Source organism: Balaenoptera physalus, assembly GCF_965194825.1.
Source record: "Balaenoptera physalus genome assembly, chromosome: 1".
In the NCBI taxonomy this organism is placed as follows: Eukaryota; Metazoa; Chordata; class Mammalia; order Artiodactyla; family Balaenopteridae; genus Balaenoptera; species Balaenoptera physalus.
The window spans coordinates 157,512,562-157,530,775 of record NC_138882.1 but is presented as its reverse complement, the minus strand read 5'-3'; the positions used below and the strand labels follow the sequence as shown (position 1 = coordinate 157,530,775).

The 18,214-nt window shown below is 49.3% G+C and overlaps 2 protein-coding genes and 1 long non-coding RNA gene across 3 annotated transcripts in view; all 3 read right to left on the bottom strand.

The window, feature by feature from the left end:
• LOC309646770 (taurochenodeoxycholic 6 alpha-hydroxylase-like) overlaps positions 1 to 16,350 on the bottom strand; it is a 48,171-nt gene extending 31,821 nt beyond the window's left edge. The window contains exon 1 of the mRNA XM_082433364.1: positions 16,105 to 16,350. Within this exon, the coding sequence (XP_082289490.1) occupies positions 16,105 to 16,299 (195 nt within the window). The 5' untranslated portion in view covers positions 16,300 to 16,350. The remainder of the gene's footprint in view (positions 1 to 16,104) is intronic.
• LOC309646956 lies at positions 2,942 to 6,728 on the bottom strand. Its single transcript, XR_014255690.1, has 2 exons — positions 6,512 to 6,728; positions 2,942 to 4,065 (listed from the first exon to the last, which is right to left on the bottom strand). It is a non-coding gene; the product is annotated as an uncharacterized lncRNA (long non-coding RNA).
• Positions 7,942 to 10,331, bottom strand: LOC309640251 (cytochrome P450 4A11-like; the record flags this gene model as incomplete). The annotated part of the gene is made up of 5 exons (XM_082418759.1): positions 7,942 to 8,111; positions 8,194 to 8,300; positions 8,767 to 8,921; positions 9,294 to 9,448; positions 10,326 to 10,331. The coding sequence occupies 5 exons, from the start codon at positions 10,329 to 10,331 to the stop codon at positions 7,998 to 8,000; spliced, it is 537 nt and encodes a 178-aa protein (XP_082274885.1). The 3' UTR covers positions 7,942 to 7,997.
• Positions 16,351 to 18,214: the final 1,864 nt, after the last annotated feature.

Below are 18,214 nucleotides of genomic sequence, written 5' to 3'. Positions count from 1 at the left end.
CTGTGGCCTTATTATGATTTTAGGCAGCCTCTCTGCTAATGGATAGGATGGTGTTCCTGTCTTGCTAGTTGTTTGGCATGGGGTGTCCAGCACTGTAGCTTGCTGGTCATTGAGTGGAGCTGGGTCTTGGCATTGAGATGGAGATCTCTGGGAGATTTTCACCATTTGTTATTACGTGGAGCTGGGAGGTCTCTTGTGAACCAGTGTCCTGAAGTTGGCTCTCCCACCTCAGAGGCACAGCCCTGACGCCTGGCTGGAGCACCAAGAGCCGTTCATCCACACGGCTCAGAATAAAAGGGAGAAAAAATAGAAAGAAAGAAAGAAAGAGGATAAAATAAAATAAAATAAAATAAAATAAGGTAAGATAAAATAAAATAAAGTTATTAAAATAAAAAATAAAAATTAAGAAAAAAACTTTTTTAAAGTTAAAAAAAAAAAACAAGGAAAAAAAAAACGGACGTACAGAACCCTAGGACAAATGGTGAAAGCAAATTTATACAGACAAAATCTCACACAGAAGCATACACATACACACTCACAAAAAGAGGAAAAGGGAAAAAAATAATATATTTTGCTCCCAAAGTCCACTTTCTCAATTTGGGATGATTCGTTGTCTATTCAGGTATTCCACAGATGCAGGTACATCAAGTTGATTGTGGAGCTTTAATCCGCTGCTTCTGAGGCTGCTGGGAGAAATTTCCCTTTCTCTTCTTTGTTCGCACAGCTCCTGGGGTTCAGCTTTGGATTTGGACCCGCCTCTGCGTGTAGGTCGCCTCAGGGCGTCTGTTCCCCGCCCAGACAGGACGGGGTTAAAGGAGCAGCTGATTAGGGGGCTCTGGCTCACTCAGGCGGGGGGGAGGGAGCGGTACGGAGGAGGCGGGGCGAGCCTGCGGCGGCAGAGGCCGCCGTGACGTTGCAGCAGCCTGAGGCGCGCCGTGCGTTCTCCCGGGGAAGTTGTCACCGGATCATGGGAGCCTGGCCGTGACGGGCTGCACCGGCTCCCGGGAGGGGCGGCGTGGAGAGTGACCTGTGCTTGCACACGGGCTTCTTGGTGGCGGCAACAGCAGGCTTAGCGTCTCATGCCCGTCTCTGGGGTCCACGCTGATAGCCGCGGCTCGCGCCCGTCTCTGGAGCTCCTTTAAGCGGCGCTCTGAATCCCCTCTCCTCGCGCACCAGGAAACAAAGAGGGAAGAAAAAGTCTCTTGCCTCTTCGGCAGCTCCAGACTTTTTCCCAGACTCCCTCCCGGCTAGCTGTGGCGCACTAGCCCCTTCAGGCTGTGTTCATGCCGCCAACCCCAGTCCTCTCCCTGCAATCCGACCGAAGCCTGAGCCTCAGCTCCCAGCCCCTGCCCGCCCCGGCGGGTGAGCAGACAAGCCTCTCGGGCTGGTGAGTGCTGGTCGGCACCGATCCTCTGTGTGGGAATCTCTCCGCTTTGCCCTCCGCACCTGTGTGGCTGCGCTCTCCTCCGTGGCTCCGAAGCTTCCCCCCTCTGCCTCCCGCAGTCCCCGCCCGCGAAGGGGCTCCTAGTGTGTGCAAACCTTTCCTCCTTCACAGCTCCCTCCCACTGGTGCAGGTCCTGTCCCTCTTCTTTTGTCTCTGTTTTTTCTTTTTTCTTTTGCCCTACCCAAGTACGTGGGGGAGTTTCTTGCCTTTTGGGAGGTCTGAGGTCTTCTGCCAGCGTTCAGTTGGTGTTCTATAGGAGCAGTTCCACGTGTAGATGTACTTCTGATGTATCTGTGGGGAGGAAGGTGATCTCCGCATCTTACTCTTCCGCCATCTTCTCCAATAGTTATATATATAATCTTTTTCAGATTCTTTTCCATTATAGGTTACTACAAGATACTGAACATAGTTCCCTGTGCTATACAGTAAATTCTTGTTGTTAACCAGTATATATATAGTAGTGTGTATCTGTTAATCCCATACTCCTAATTTATTCCACCCCCGCCTTCTCCTTGGTAACCATAAGTTTCTTTCTATGTCTGTGAGTCTGTTTCTGTTTTGTAAATAAGTTCATTTGTATTATATTTTTAGATTCTACATATAAGTGATATCATATAATATTTACTTTCTCTGTCTGACTTACTTCACTTAGTATGATAATCTCTAGGTCCATCCATGTTGCTGCAAATGGCATTCTTTCATTCTTTTTTATGGCTGAGTAGTATTCCATTGTATATATACCACATCTTTATCCATTCATCTGTTGATGGACATAGGTTGCTTCCATGTCTTGGCTATTGTAAACAGTGCTGCTATAAACATGGTGCTGTTTCTTCCACTGCCAAGATTCACATGCCCAGGAATCAAGGGATGGAAATATGAGTGGCACCACTCATTATTATTATAACGCCAAGTGATCCTATTAGCAAAATATTTGCTTCTTGTCCCTGCAACCTTATGCTCTGTTAGCCTAGAGCTCCCTTAGTTCCAAAGGGAGGCAGGCTTCCACCCAGAAACACAACAAAGATGACACTGAACTGAAAGTTAAGGCTGCCACCTGGCCACTTTCGGCTCCTCATGCCTTTGTATCAAAGGCAGTTTCTGTACTGGAATAATCCTGAATACTGAAATGAAATTGGTAGGTTCCTTACCAGTGAAGGTCAGGAGGGGTATGCCCAGAATAGAGGCAATACTTTGGGTGACTCTTAGAACTACCATGCCCAGTCATTAAAATAAATGGAAAAATGCCACAGTGCAGTTCAGGCAGGCTAGTAATGGCCCAGATCCTTCAAGAATGAAGTTTTGAATCATCCCACCAGGCAAAGAACCATGACCAGATGAGGTGCTTTCTGAGGGCAAAGAGAACATAGAGTGGGTGATGGGAGAAGGTAGTTATCATAGCTAGTTATGACCATGTGATCAGTTGCAGAAACAAGGACAGTAATTATTATGAGTATTTCTTCCTTATTTTGTTATGAATATGACTGTGTGTGCATGTTTGTGTGTATCAGATTTTTTTCTTCCTTCTCTCATTCCCTTCACATATAACATAAGGTATATTAATAATAGTTAACTTAACCTCACAGCATTAAAATTCCAGGATATCAGGGAGAAGAGTGACCACCATCCAATGACTTTCTGTTGTCTTGAGGCGAAAGGGTTAGAGTCTTTCAATTATACGTCAGATAGTTGGCAGAGTATGACTGTATAAAGTCTTCATTTGCAGATTAAGTATGGTTTAAGGGGATTTGTAGGGATGCCAAGTTGAAGGGGGTGGACTTTAATGTTTAGTTTTTTGTGTAAACTTAGATAAGCTGTAGATGCAGTTAATCAATTAAACAGAAGTCTAGCTGTTGCTCTGAAGATTTTGTAGATATGGTTAACATCTACAATCCACTGAATTTAAGAAAAGATTTCCTTGATACTCTGGGAGGGCCTAATCCACTCACTGAAAAGCACTGCAAAGTTCTAGAAGCTGGGAATGCAAGAAAAGAGATTCTTCCTTAGAGCTTCTGCAACACCTTGGTTGTGGCCCAGTTAAATCAATTTCAGATTTGTGATCTCCTAAACTGTAAGATTAAAATTTTGTGTTGTTGTATGTCACTAAATTCCTGGTAATTTTTTGTGGCGGGAAGAGGAAACTAATACAGGACAGACAAGCAGGCAGGAAGGAAAAAAGGCAGGGAGAGGGCAGACAGGCTGGAGTAGGGCAGGTGATGAGGAGTTTGGTGGACAGAGATACAGGTGGGTAGGAGAAAGGTAACAGAAAAAGAAGTAGGAAGCCTGAGAAAGGGTGAGAGAGTCTCATGGGCAGGAGGCAGGAGATGAGGTAGGCCGGCAGGTGGGCAGATAGAAGCAGGAAGTGGGCACAGAGGCAAGGACAGGAGAGAGTGACAGCAAGAAAGAATGGTAGGCAGGGGCCCTCAGAGCTCGTCCTTGTCCCCAACAAGGATTACAGGAGCTTCCTGAGCTGCAAGTGGATCCCATTCTTGGGCTTCAGCACAACTTTTGGAATGGGAACAGGGACCCTGGAGGGATCCGGTGCCAGCTCAAAGCAAAGCAAGGTCAGGGCCACGGCCACCTTCATCTCATTCATGGCAAACTGCTTCCCGATGTAGTTCCTGGGTCAGGGAGGGAAAAGGAAGTGAGCAGAGGCTTCTAACCCCTGCCGGGTACAGGGCATTCAGGGCTCTCTTCCACGTGGCCCAGCCCCGATCTCTTCCTTACGGGTCACACTGAACGTGCCGCCCAAGCCTCGGTCCGCCCTCTCCCCCTGACCTTTACAAAGCCCACCTCTCTCCAGGACTAGCTCCTAACTCCTACTTCTGCTCTCAGCAGTAGCAAGTCCTGTTGGGGAGGGTCGGCGCTCTGAGCCACAGGGTCAAGTCACGTGAATCAGTAAATGTGAATTAGTACTTTGTTCACTCGTCCACAGTCAGTTTCTGGTTTCAGGCCAGGCCGGGGCATTGTAGGGGGGTGTGGGCACTCTCTTGGGCCCTCAGCACCCATGGCAGACAAGCAGGGGCCCCAGTCCCCAGACAGGACAGGACAGAGTTGTGTAAGGAAGTCAGGATGGCAACAGGGAGGCTTCCTGGAGGGGCCACAGGTTAGCGACCCTCCACCTGCTGGACCACTTGCCTCCCAGTTAATGCTCCGGCCTCCTGTCTCCCCTCAGCCCCTCAGTCAACCCGGCCCTGGAGCCTTCCCATTCTACCCCAGCAAGGCCCCTCCTCCCATCCCGTGGGCTCCTCACTGGCCTTTTCAGCCTCCTTGCCTCTCCTCTCTCTACTGAAGCCAGGGCAGCTCGGGGCCTGCTGTGCCCTCCATCACAGGGAGGACACGTCGCAGGGCCGCAGCTGGCGTCACAGCCCTCTCTGGGCTGCTCCTCACTCACCTCACACCTGTCCGGCTCCTCTTCCTCACTCAGCTCCTGTTGAGGTCCCCTCCCCCCACTGCCTGCTACACCTCTTCCTCCCTGGACCCCCAAGACACCATTAGTGTTAACTCAAGGACACATCTCAGTCCAGTGACCAGGACAGTGCCAGAAACATGGAACATTCAACAACCTGCTCAATGAATGAATGAGTGAGTGAAAGAAAGAAGGAATGACGTCTGTCTTGAGTAGAGGTATTTGTTATTTTGTTTTTTGTTTTTATGGCCGTGCCACGAGGCTTGTGGGATTTCCGTTCCCCGACCAGAGATTGGACCCAGGCCACGGCAGTGAAAGCACAGAGTCCTAACCCCTGGACCGCCAGGGAATTGCCGAGGTATTTGTTTCTTGACTGTGTACTGTAGGAGGCAGGGACAATGTCTTTCATCTCTGCCTTCCCATCTCCTAGCACAGAACTTGGCACACAGAGACAGCTTAATAAATAGTTTTATATTTAAATAAAGTTAATTGAATTGAAAAATAAAACCAGAATGGAATAAAAGTAAATATTAATTCTGACTTAGGAATTGAGCTGCCTAGTACATACCCCCATCCTCTAGTGGCAGCCGCATGATGTGCAGCCAATATCTACAAGAAAGAACAGGACCCTGGCAGAAACCAAAACCTAGAGCATATTCTGGAAGCATGTTTGTGTCAAGCCTGTTCTGTGAAGGTTGATTCACCAACTGAAAGTTTCACAGAATTATGGATTCAGAAAAAAACTTGTTTCTACTAAGTAATTACAAAGTTTATGGAAGTTACTATTACAGGGGAGGATTCTAGCAGCCTGGGAGGATTTTCCCAGCAGCCGATATGGAGTATTCTTGTTCAGCTCAGTTTCAAGTATGCTCGATATTTTACATGCCAGAAACCTTTCAAATGTATGTATCATATACAAATTAGTAGATTTTTCTCTCAAAGGCACTTGATTGTCCCAATTCTATACTTTTGCCTGCTTGGACTATTGGACTCTGTATAATGTCATGGAAAAAGATCTCAGAACACAGGGAAAATTTTGACAACTGGGGAAATTGTCATGTGTATCAGACATTAATATGCTGTCAAAACGTCTTTTGGATAGACCCCAAGTACAAAGTGACACACATTGATAACAAACTTTCTTAAAACGCTGCTATAACTTTTCCAGTATATGGCTTCAACAGTTTCATGCAGGGCATCTGAAAATGGAAGCATATCTAAACTACTCATGATGCAACAGGATGCATAATGGGGAAGTAAATAGAAAGGTGGGACTGAGAAGATGTAGAATAAAAAATCCACCCTTTAAAATTATGACAATTGAAACGGAGGACACTTGAAATTTAACACACAGTGAGTAATTTTAATTAGGTAGAGTCATCATCTTACAGTGAGGAAAAACACTACAATACACTAAACTTGGAACAGCCATCAACACTGAAATGTGGCCAGCCATTGAGAAAGAGCTGTGGGTTAGTCTGTGGCCTGCCCTAAAGTGTCTTTAGGCCACTTGTATGTTGAACATACAGAAACATGCTTTCATCCCAATACACCAACATAGAAGGCATAATTGCATACACCACATATGAATGTAGGAGGTCACAGACATGGGGTAGCACCCAGTGACACCCAGCTGCACCAAGTACAGAAAGCCTCACCTGGATCCTCCTGAGAAGGGCAGGAAAGCACAGCTGTGTCGAGCAGAACCTGGTGCAAACCGGGATGGGTCAAACACCTGCAGAGAGAGCACCAGGGCCAGGACAGGTGGGGTCAAACTCCTTGTGCCAATCCACCAGGGAACAAGAATCCCCGAGGGGGAGCAGGAGGAGGTGCTGGTCTGGAGAGAGCATCCCATCCCCTCCTCCATCATATCTCTGGGTTCGGCCACACCTTCGGGTTGTGGTGAAGCCCATAAAAGGAGGGGGAGAGTGGGATTCCTGTGGGGCAGGGAGGGGAGAGAGAAGACCGAATGGTACCCGTGGCAGCAGGGGCAATGTGCACAAAAGGCCTGGAAGCCACCATGAGATCTACCCTCCATCACTCTGAATGAAATGGTGCTCTCGAAAGAGAGGTGGGCTGGAGGTGACAAAGCACATGGGCACAGATTAAGAGTAGGTAACCATGGCCCAGGATTGAGAAGGAAAAGAATTGGAGGCTTACATTTAGGAGCAACTCAAGTGACAACTCTCATTTATCAAGTGCCATCATGAGCTCTTGGGGAATGTGCATTAACTCATTTAATCCTCACGGTTGCACTCAAGGAAGGCACTCATATCCCCATGTGCAGATGAGGCACCTGAGCCTCCGAGAGGTTGAGGGATGTGTCTGTGATCCCACAGCTAGGAGGTGGCTGGGCTGGGATTCAGACCCACTGGGAGGTGAGCCAATGGGTGGCCTCCAACCATGGCAGGGCTCTCAGACCTGACCATCAGCTGCTCTCTGCCGTCCACCTGAGGGCTCCGCAGAGACTGGACCATCTGACCCATGACAGTGGATTCTCTGAGCTCCCTCATTTACTTAGACCCCATATGGAAAGAACCACATCTCCCACTGTTTCTGTCTGCTTCTCCCTCAAGCCTTCACATCTCAGGGAAATGGCATTTTAGGGCTCCATTACAAGACCACATTCAGGGTCTAGCATTTGTTTATTGAGCTTTTGCTGTGTTCAAGTTTTGTGTCAAGCATTTCATACACCTTATCCTAACTACAGAGTAAATAATTATATTGAGGTGTAAACAATAGTCAGAGTATCCTGGAAGTGGGCAAGCCCATGTGGATTTCTGATCTCCCATGTGGTCTTGCAGAGGGCTTAGTTAAGTGGGTGGGGTGAAGTTCATACCTGCAGGCAAGGAGCATCCATCAGGGAAGGTGATGGGCTTGCTCAGATCTCTACCGATGACTGGCACTGGTGAATAGAGTCGCAGTGTCTCCTTGATGCATGTGGTGGTGTTGGGCATCTGGTTCAGGAGGTCCCTGAAAGGAAATCCATCTGAGGGTGGGCAGGGCTGGACAACAATGGGTTCTCCACTAGCTGAGAGGCAGGGTTCCCCCATCTGCTGGGCACTCACCAGGTCATGGAGGCGCCATCCCCCAGGAGGCTCTGGATCTCTTCCCAGCACCTCTGTTGATGGTTGGGGTAGGAGGTCAGAGCATGGAGGATCCAGGAGTGCCACTGGCTGTGGTGTCTTGATCCTCGAACATGAACGTGTCCACTTTGGCATGGAGGTCCGTGTCAGACAAGCTGCTCCCATTCTCCATCTGTGGAGGCAGGGAGAGTGCAGGGTTTGCCCTTCCTCTGTGCTTCTGGGCAAAGCCTCAGGCCTCTCCTGCCCACACTCACTCTGGCAAAGAGGAGGATGTCCAGGAAATCCAAGTGCCTCTTGCTCCTCACCTTCTCCAACTCTCCCTCCTTCTGCAGGTGAGCTTTCCTCAGTTTGATCCCATCATCTGTACCAGAACAGTGGTTCCCAGGCAGAGCTGAGGGCTCCTGGGGGCTCAGATGCACCACCCACCATACCCCTATCTGCCCCTCAGGCCCAATCTGGGTACCAGGTGGATGAGGATGAGGGTGGGAATGGGTGCACATGTCAGGGCAGAGAGCTCCAGCATCGTCTGATCCAGGTCGGGAATCCCCTCAATAACACAGCCCATGGAGGCTCTGCCTGAATGCTGCTGGGAGGGGGTCTCATTCCACCGTCACCAACGTGGTGACACCTGTATCTCCCTGCACCTCACCTGACACCCTGACGTCTCGGTTCCCAATCCCTGCACCAGGGAAGTACCCAGCGTGGGTGTGTGCCAGCTCCTGAAGGGGAATCAGGAGTCTGGGCTCTGTCTGAGGGGTCAAGGCCAGGCCCTTTTACATGTGCATGATGAAGGGGGTGGGGGAGCCGCCCAGAAGGAGGAGCAGAACCTGTGTGTTGATGGGCCAGCTGGCAGGCCCGGTGGCTCCAGCGGCCTTCAGGGGTCAGCCTGTAGATGATGTCGTTCTGGTGGAAGACATTCCTCACCCGGGAAAAAACCAGATTATTGAGGTCCCTGATGGCCTGGATGTAGGACTGGATGTTCCTGAAGGGAGAGGATGCAGAGGAGACTGGAGTGGAGGGAGCCTCTGGCCTGGAGACGGAGTGGGGCTCCGGGTGGGGGTTCCTCAGTCAGTGGGGACAGGCAGCACTGAGGCTTTGTCATTTCTGCCTTACAACTCGGGAGACCCTCAGTCCTTTCCAAGTGGCCTGAGCAGCCAGGCTTCTCCCTGTGCAGGAATCAGGGCCTGTGACTGAGTCAAGGTTGGTCTGGGTGGGATTTGGCTCTGGTCCATGGCTCTGTGCAGAATGTTGCTTTCTGTGCTGATAAGCATCCACGCTGTGCTAACTGCCTCTCAGGTAAGTCCTCCCCAGCTGGTGAGAACAAGGACCCTACTGTTGAAGGGTCGTCACTGACCTGTCTGTCTGGATATTGCTCTGGAGGCTGAAGGCGCACTTCATGATGGTGTCCAGGGTCATCAAGGAGACGTGTCCAAGGACCTCCAGATGTGAGTCCAGGCTGACGAGCTCCTCCCACTTGTCCTGTGGTGGGAGGGGGACACTGACCCTGCTCTGCTCCCCCAGAAGGCCTGTGCTGACAAGGCCAGGCTCTCTCTCCGTCTCCCTAAATCTTTGGATGAGTTTTCCTCACTTTCTAAGCAGATGTGTTTTAGCAATTTAAGGCTGTAACACACATGTGTAATGTGATGCCTATTTTCTCAGAAAGTTTTATAAGTTTTATATTTCTGGTCTTTTGGAAGGCCAGAAAGCATAGTTTCTCAGGAGACAAGGGGGAATCTTTTGTATCCTGAGATCAGACCTGGATAGGTGATGGCCAACACTGGTAAGCAAATTTGTCAAGGCAAGAGATAGCGTAAGATTCCAGTACTAGGGTCCCTAAGAAAGGGACATCAGAGACTTCCTTTCCTTTCATTCATTAAACGTTAGCTGAGACCAGTTGGTGAGAAATCAAAATCCTGCAGGACCCAGCTCTGTGAATATATGATAGACCTGCTCCCATTTCCTCCCATGAGGAGCTCAATTCCATGCAGAAGCCCTGGGCCCCAAGCCAGAGCCCACCTGAGTGATATCCTGGGATGTCCACCCTTCCCCGAAGGTGTCATTGTCCAGGCCAGCCAGGGGCAGCTTGCCCTGCTGTCAAGGGGAATAACCCTTGATCTAGTCCACTGCATTGAAGACAGGGAGTTGGGAGGAGAGTGGACCCTGAATACACCATGGCCCGCCTTTCCCTTATCGATGACTAAAGTGCGGATCCAAGGTGGTGCCTGGGTCCCATCCGTTCTTGGAGAGCCCTGTATCCTAGTACGTTCTGAATGCATCATTCTGAGGGCTGTGTCTGATGGACATCTGACGGACACAAGTGTCTGAGAGTGGACTTTGTCAGCAGTGCTGGATGTGAGTGGGTCCAGGTGACAAGGGATGGACTCACCAGCATCACTCGACAGAGTTGGCCATGAGACCCACGTAGGGCTTCAGGATGTCATAGTGGAAGGCTGGGGTCAGCATCCGCCGGTGCTGGAACCACGTCTGCCCCTCCAACACGAGCAAACCATTCCCTGGGCCACAGATGGGTGTGTGTGTGGGTCAGAGAGACTGGATCAGAGGGACGACTGGGGACAACTTGGGAGGAACCAAGGGTGTCAGGAGAAGGCACATCATGGGCAAAGGTAGGAAAGGCCAGTACAGTTCAGGAATGTGAATTTCCAAAATGGCTGGTCCATAGGATGTGATTATGACAGCTGTGAGACAGAGGCTGAAAAAGAGTAGGGGGGCAGGTGATAGAAGGAATTAGTTAATAGTCAGGCTGAAAATATCGCAGAAGTGATGAAGAAGAGGCTGAGCTTCAGGAGGGCTCTCAGCACCTGTACAAAGGGGTGAGGGTTTCAGTAGAAGAAGGGAAATGAAGTTTGATTCGGAGATGAGGGTGGTGACAGGGTGGCGGGCACCTGTTGTTCTCTGTGAGTCAGCAAGGCAGCTCCTGGTAAACCTAGCTGGGAGTGTACCAGAGTTTACTAGTTTACTAGTGTACTAGAGTACTAGTTTTGATGTACTTACCAATACAGGGGGCCAAGAAACTGTAGGTACCTGCAAACTTAGGGTTTGAAAAAGTAAGGAAGGCATTACAGGAAAGTGGACAGGACCAAACAAGGCAGGCAGCCCGCAGAGCAGCTGTGGTCCAGACCATGGGCTGCCAGACCTTCCTGATGCTTGTCAGCTGGCAGTCTGTCTCAAGCCACCTCCCACTTGCCTCCCATCCCTGACTCTCTCTGTCCTGATAGTCACTGTGGGCCCAGGAAGGCAGACTCAGTGTCCCAGAAGCAGAACATCCACGGGGCTAAGACAGTGAATCGACAAGAAATATAGGTTAAGACAGAAGCCTGTGGTTTTCCTCCAATTTGTGATGGTTTAGCCATCCAATGACCCAGGATAGGCAAATGCAAGTCAGTGTGCATAAGAAATTGTCTTTCAGATCTGGGGCTATTTACATAAAAATCATCTCAATAGGGTTCAAGAAGAAAGAATGAAAATATGCCCCACACAGCTGTTTAGCATTCAGTTTAAGTGAACAATGCTGTTCTTCGACTGGGATGTGGGCTGGTGTTTGGATGGTAGAGAGTCAGGTATTGATGACTGAACTGTCAGTCTCTTCTGGAATTTCACAGACCCAGGGGCATGTACCCAAGAGGGAAAATACGCTCCAGCTGGGATCATGTTTTGTACTCACCAGATCTCACTAGGACCACCTTCGTGTAGTCAGGGTCATAGACCACCAGTTGAACCTTGTTCCCCCACAGCCAGTGAGGACAGACACATGGGAATTTCTCTACCTTTTCAGTACCTCTTGCAGCTCCTGGTCCTTTGGGTACTGTAACAGAGGGAAAGACGCATCAGTAAAATGTTCTGTTTAGGACCAGTGCTTGGAGGGGTGCTGGAGGTTAGGACAGCAACCAGGAGATAGTTCTGGATCTATCAGCAGCAATTTAGGAGCTTGGAACTGTTTCTGATAAGCTGGGCTCTGATCTGGCTTCTTGCTCTCTTGCAAAGACTTGGCCTAAGGCCCTATTCTGGCTTCCAGATGGACCATTTATGGGCCTTCATCCAGAACTGCCTTTAGAATCTTACACATAGTGGGTGCTTGATAAATGTTTAGTAATGGACTCCATGGTGTACCAGTGTTTTTCACAGACTTACATTAGAGTTATTTGTTCAGTTGTGTCCCCTCAAATCAAGTTTAAGTGAGATCATTAGGGTAGGCCCGAATCCAATGTGACTGGTGTCTTTATAAAAGAGGGAAAATGTGGACACAGAGACAGACACTCATAGAGAGAAGATGAAATAAAGAGATATATGGAGCTTGTGATTCACCAGCCAAGGAGAGAGGCCGGGAATAGATGCTTCCTGCACAGCCTGCAGAAGGAACCAGCCCCACCAACACCTTGATTTTGGGCTCTAGTCTCTAGAACTCTGAGACACTAAATTGTGTTGTTTCAGCCATCCAGTTTGTGGAACTTTGTGGCAGGCCTTACACACTATTACAAGTATGTAATGCTCAAGGCAAACCTGTATAAGGGAGGGATTATTACTTGATCCTGTCTTACTGAAGAATGAGGCAACCCATGTTAAAGGATATGCCCAGGTGAGCTGCATCTAAAGCCAAACCTGCTGACTCCAAGGTGCCCTTCCCTAGGGTTCCCAAGGCTCCCTGGGCACCTCTATTATCAGGTTTCAACTCAATGTTCTAATTGCGGGGCACCGTGTTGACAAGCTTACCTTTCATACCTGTCAGCCCTGTATTCTTAGAGCCAGCATAGAGCATGGTTCATAGGGATTGAGCCTCACTTTTAAAAGAATCAATAATGTTCATGAAGGAGGAATGAGTACATGCAGGAGTGTGAATGAATGAGTGTTGATTAAAATTGTTGTTGCAAGTGACAGATAGAATCAGAGCTAAAGGAAGAGAGAGGAAAAGGACAAAAAGAAAGCTGGGGGCCCAGGGACGTCTCACGGAGCCCAAGGGCAGGGGGCAGCCAGGCTGTGGAAGGGCAGAACCAGGGACTGGAGGGCTGCCAGGACTGTGTCTCCCATTCTTTCTCTCTGTACGTCCATGCATTCATCTCTCAGCAAGTGTTTATGGAGGCTCCACCTTGTACAGACATTATTCTAGAAGCTGGTGATACAGTTATGAACAAACAGATACAGTCCCTGTCCTTGTGCAGCTGGGTCCAGGTGGTGGAGGAGGGAACGTCTACCCTTCTGGGGTTGGCACCTCACCATTCTGCCACCATCATGTCTGAGTGGCACTGCTGAATCTTATTCTAAGAATCTGATTCTAATCTCATGGCCAAGGCGTCCACCTGCTACAATCAACTGTGGCTGGGGGTGAATAGGGTTTTCGAAGGCCACCCTGTGTGAGGGAAGAGATCTCAGAACAGACATCCCCAAATGTTTCCACTACAGTGAATGTCAAATACAAGAATAAGTAGATGGGTAGAAGGACTCATTCGTTTATTTGGTAAGTATGTGTTGAGTACTTACTTTGGGTCAATTGCCATCCTAGGAGCTAGAGATTCAACAGTGAACAACAAAATCCCTGCTATTGTGGAGCTCCTGTTCTGGGGGTGTGGGCGGGGCTGACAATCCTGCCCTGAACTGAGACGTGTCCTGCTTGAATTCATTCTGGTGGCTGCTCTGTGCTCCCAGGTCATGTCCGCACTGGGACTGCCCTGCTCTGTTGATCCAGTGCAGGGACTGACTGGTGGGAGCCTCTTACCTCCCCAGATGTGTTACCTAGTTTCCTTGGATCTCCTCTTGTTGGCCCAGAGGACCTGGGGGTCTCTGTTTCCGCACAGGAGCATGCCTCCTTTCTGATTGCCTGTCAGCTCCCCCAAATCCTGCTCCTGGGTAAGGAGCTAAACTATGTTCTACCTGTCCATTCTCCTCTTGGGGTCACCCTGAGGTCCACTGGTCCGTGAGCCCACCAGTCACCTGGCTGGGGCTGCCATCTGTTTTGAGCATGTCTGTCCAGAGCCAGTTGAGACTCTCATAGAGGTCATGGTGCCCATGGTGGCAGTGGTGTTGACCCTGTAGGCAAAAACCCAGTGCCATCTGGCCTCCAGGCTGCAACCACTCAATGCAGTCAGGGCTCCAGTGGAATGTCCTCTCCTGGTTACTTCTGGGAACTGTAGCCACAAAGGAATTTCCCCAAAGGGAGACACAAAGTGAGTAGGTGGACAGGTAATAATGCCATCTGACAATGCAATTGTGAGACGTGTGGGTTCTGTTGGCATGGCAGGTACAGACGAGATAGGAGGGAGGACATGGGGAAAGATGGGGCAGTTTGGGGCTGTTTGAATCCCAAAGTTGTGAGTTCCCGTTTTCATATTTCTTGTTGGATTTCACCCCTATTTAATTCAGTGAGTTTGTTAAGCCTCTAAAATGTCTGTCCTTCACAGGCATTAATATTATTTTAAATTCATACAAATTAGAGTGAGTGCAACTGTGGCCTTTGCTCTGTGCCATGCACCATTCTAAGATTATAATACCTCACTTGAGTACTATAATTATTATCGCCATCCCATATTACAGATGAGGAAACTGAGGTATCGAGCAGGTATTTAAAGTACGTGTCAAGAGGTGATATATGAATCTAGGCAACTTGGCAACAGAGCCCATCTGCTTAACTGCCCCACCTTGTCACTTGTCATCTGGCCTGAAAGATTAGCTTCAGTCTACATGTGGCATTCTAATTCCCGACTTAGCCAAAAACAGAGATATTGAATAAGTGGAAACCTCAGACATATTAAAAGAGTAAGAAAAAATTGGCTGCAATATCTGTTAGGCCAGCAGAATTTGAGAGATGATTCAGCACCATGAGGAATATTAGTTATGTAAATAGAAATCATCTACTTACTGAAACTACATATCATCTAATGGCCATCACTATAATGAGAAAGTCACCGGAGGAATTTTTAGTTGTTCCTTATGTCAAATCCTAGCTGAGAAAGGTGACAACTGCATCAAAACAAAGGTCATAATTTCTCTAAATCAACAAATAATCGGGAAGTCATTAGTACAACAATTTGCATGAACAAGATGGGTTTTGGCTGTCTCTCTGTGGCTGATATTAATAGTTTCCTCTGTCTTTGGCTCTACTCTGCTGCTAATCGCTTGGCCTCTTTCTTTGAGAAATGGAAGCCTCAGCTCTCTGCAACACCCCATCTCCTTAGGCTTGTTCAATCCACACACCATTAATGAGCCCCTCTCCATGTGGCCCCTCACCTTGCTCTGCGCTGTCCTCGCCAGGATCAGAGCTAACAGAGCTGCCTGGGTAGGCACTGTCCCTCACCAACATGAGAGCTGCTCCTTTCTCAGTCACTCCACACGCCTGGGCCAAGCATTCCTTTGTGTCAGGCTCTGTGCTGGGTATTGGGGTACAGGAAGGGGATGATATCTCAGCCCCATGGAGCTCACAGTTCAGGGGTTTGGGGGATGGGATGTGGGAGGTAAACAGATTCTGTTTAATGTCTCAACTCAATTGCCAGTACTCCTTACCTGGTTCCATCTGGAAACCTTCTCGCTCATGTGTGCCAACTACAAGTTTTAGCACTGAAATAATCAGCCTTGAAAAATCCCTCAATCTCAAGCAAACCAAGCCAGTTTGTCCCTACACCCTACTACACCCTCATCCAGCAGGTGGGTCTCTTTTCCTGTCACGTGACACCCTCCTAGATTCCTGTCTGTCATCTCCACGGACAGTGAACCCACAGGGCTGCATCCATCAGACTGATGTCTGTGCTCCCAGGCAAGCTCAGGGCCAGGCAGAGAGGATGGGATTGAGGGATGGGGCAGGGAAGCATCTAGAAGCCTGTTCTATGTAAAGAGCTGAAGCTGCTCAGCCTGGAGACGGGGCAGACTCAGGAAGGAACAGCCACTCTCCTCAAAGTGCAGGGCTGCTAGGACAGCCTGCAGATCTACCTAAGGAAGGAGTGTCTGACAGACCCGAGGACACCAGCACAGGGTCCTGGGAAGGAGGGATCTCCCCGGACTGGGATGAGGAACCAAGACCTGAGAGGTAAGCTGGGTCCTTTTGTGAGGCCACGTGCTCATCCCACAACAAGGCTTTGTCCCATGGGCTTGCTGACCAGGACCATGGTCTGAGAGCCCCGGCCCTCCCTGCCCTCCCACTCCCCCGTCCCACTCCATCCTACCTCCTGCATGTGCCCATAGAGCCAGTGGGAAGGAGGAGACGGGAACTGCTGGAGGGCTTTGAGCAGCCACTGTCTGCACAGGTAGAGCTGTGCTGCCTTGAGTAGAAGCAGAACCAAGCCGAGCAGGGAGACCACCTGCAGGAGCCCAGAGACACTGCCCAGGGCTCTGGTGGGGCTCAGCACAGAGACACTCATGGTGCAGTGGCTTCTGGATTGCTGACTGTCCCTGAGTGTGGCTGACCTCCCTTGAGCATCCAGCCTGGTCAGGGAGGCTTGCCCCGCCCACCTGGGGGAGGGTGAAGGTGAGGGCAGAGCTCAGACCTGGGTCTCCAGGGTTGATTAACTGTGGAGGATCCACCTTGGGGTGGGCATCAAAAAAGTCATGGAGATCAGATATAGAAGAGCAAGGATGAGAACAAGTTTATCCTCAAGGCTCTCACCCTCACTTTTTTCATGTTTATTTCCATCCAGGCAGTCTGGCTCCAGAGACTTTGCTGTTAACCATGAACTTAAAGAGATGATTATTGGGTTGAGACTCCAGTCCATACATGGCAGCCCCTAAACTTTCCTGGGGATGTTTCATGTTTGATCTGTTTTCTAGTGTTTCCAAGTAGCAGGAGACTGTTTCAGGTTATCAACTCCATGTACTGGCATACGTGCAAGCTTCACTATCCAGGGCAGCTTTTATGAAAAAGTGTTGGGCAAACCATATGGTTAGATGTAGCAGTCATTGAAAATGATGTTCATGAAGATTTTCAATGATCTGAGAAAAGCTTACAAAAAAGTGATCAAAGCAAAATGTACAGCTGTCTGCTAAATTCTTAAAAAAACTGTGTCATCTGTGGTCAACATTTATTAACCAGTAAATATTTTTCCCATTCATTTAGTACCCACACAACCCAACCAAGGACTCCTTGAAGGTTGTCACTAGGCGTTCTGTGTCCTTATGCTTTCCATAGCCTGGACCAGAGGACTGTGCCTACTGATGATGCCCCAAAATACTTACAGATTCAATGAATGAATGAAGGATGGAATGAGGATAACTTTGGATTGATTAGATCACCACCTTGAAAAGACTAGGCTCAGTTTTGGGTGCCATATTTTAAAAAAGAAATTAAAATTTTTTATTCCAGGATGCTTCCTGGTTCATCTTACAGGCAACAGAAAGGCAGAAGAGGGGAACAGTCTATACCTAAGGCAGCAGCTTGAAGCAATTACTCCTGTGGACAAGTAACCCCAGGCACTTCTTCTGGGTTTGATAAATTTAGGTTTGATGCTGCTGCAATTTATCATATTGTGTTTACTTTTACTCCTCTACAAAAAAATGAATCTGCCAGGTAGAGGCCTTTCATTACAAAAAAAAAAAAAAAAACCAAAAAACAGGGAGGAGCTTCATGATGGCGGAAGAGTAAGACGTGGAGATCACCTTCCTCCCCACAAATACATTAGAAATACATCTACATGTGGAACAGCTCCTACAGAACACCTACTGAACGCTGGCAGAAGACCTCAGACCTCCCAAAAGGCAAGAAACTCCCCACATACCTGGGTAGGGCAAAAGAAAAAAGAAAAAACAGAGAAAAAAGAAAAAACAGAGACAAAAGAATAGCGACGGGACTTGCACCAGTGGGAGGGAGCTGTGAAGGAGGAAAGATTTCCACGCACTAGGAAGCCCCTGCGCGGGCGGAGACTGTGGGGGGCGGAGAGGGGAAGCTTCGGAACCACGGAGGAGAGCGCAGCCACAGGGGTGCGGAGGGCACGGCGGAGAGATTCCTGCACAGAGGCTCGGCGCCGACCAGCACTCACCAGCCCGAGAGGCTTGTCTGCTCACCCGCCGGGACAGGCGGGGCTGGGAGCTGAGGCTCGGGCTTCGGTCGGATCCCAGGGAGAGGACTGGGGTTGGCGGCGTGAACACAGCCTGAAGGGGCTAGTGCGCCACAGCTAGCCGGGAGGGAGTCCGGGAAAAAGTCTGGAGCTGCCTAAGAGGCAAGAGACTTTTTCTTGCCTCTTTGTTTCCTGGTGCGTGAGGAGAGGGGATTCAGAACGCCGTTTAAAGGAGCTCCAGAGACGGGCGCGAGCCGCGGCTATCAGCGCGGACCCCAGAGACGGG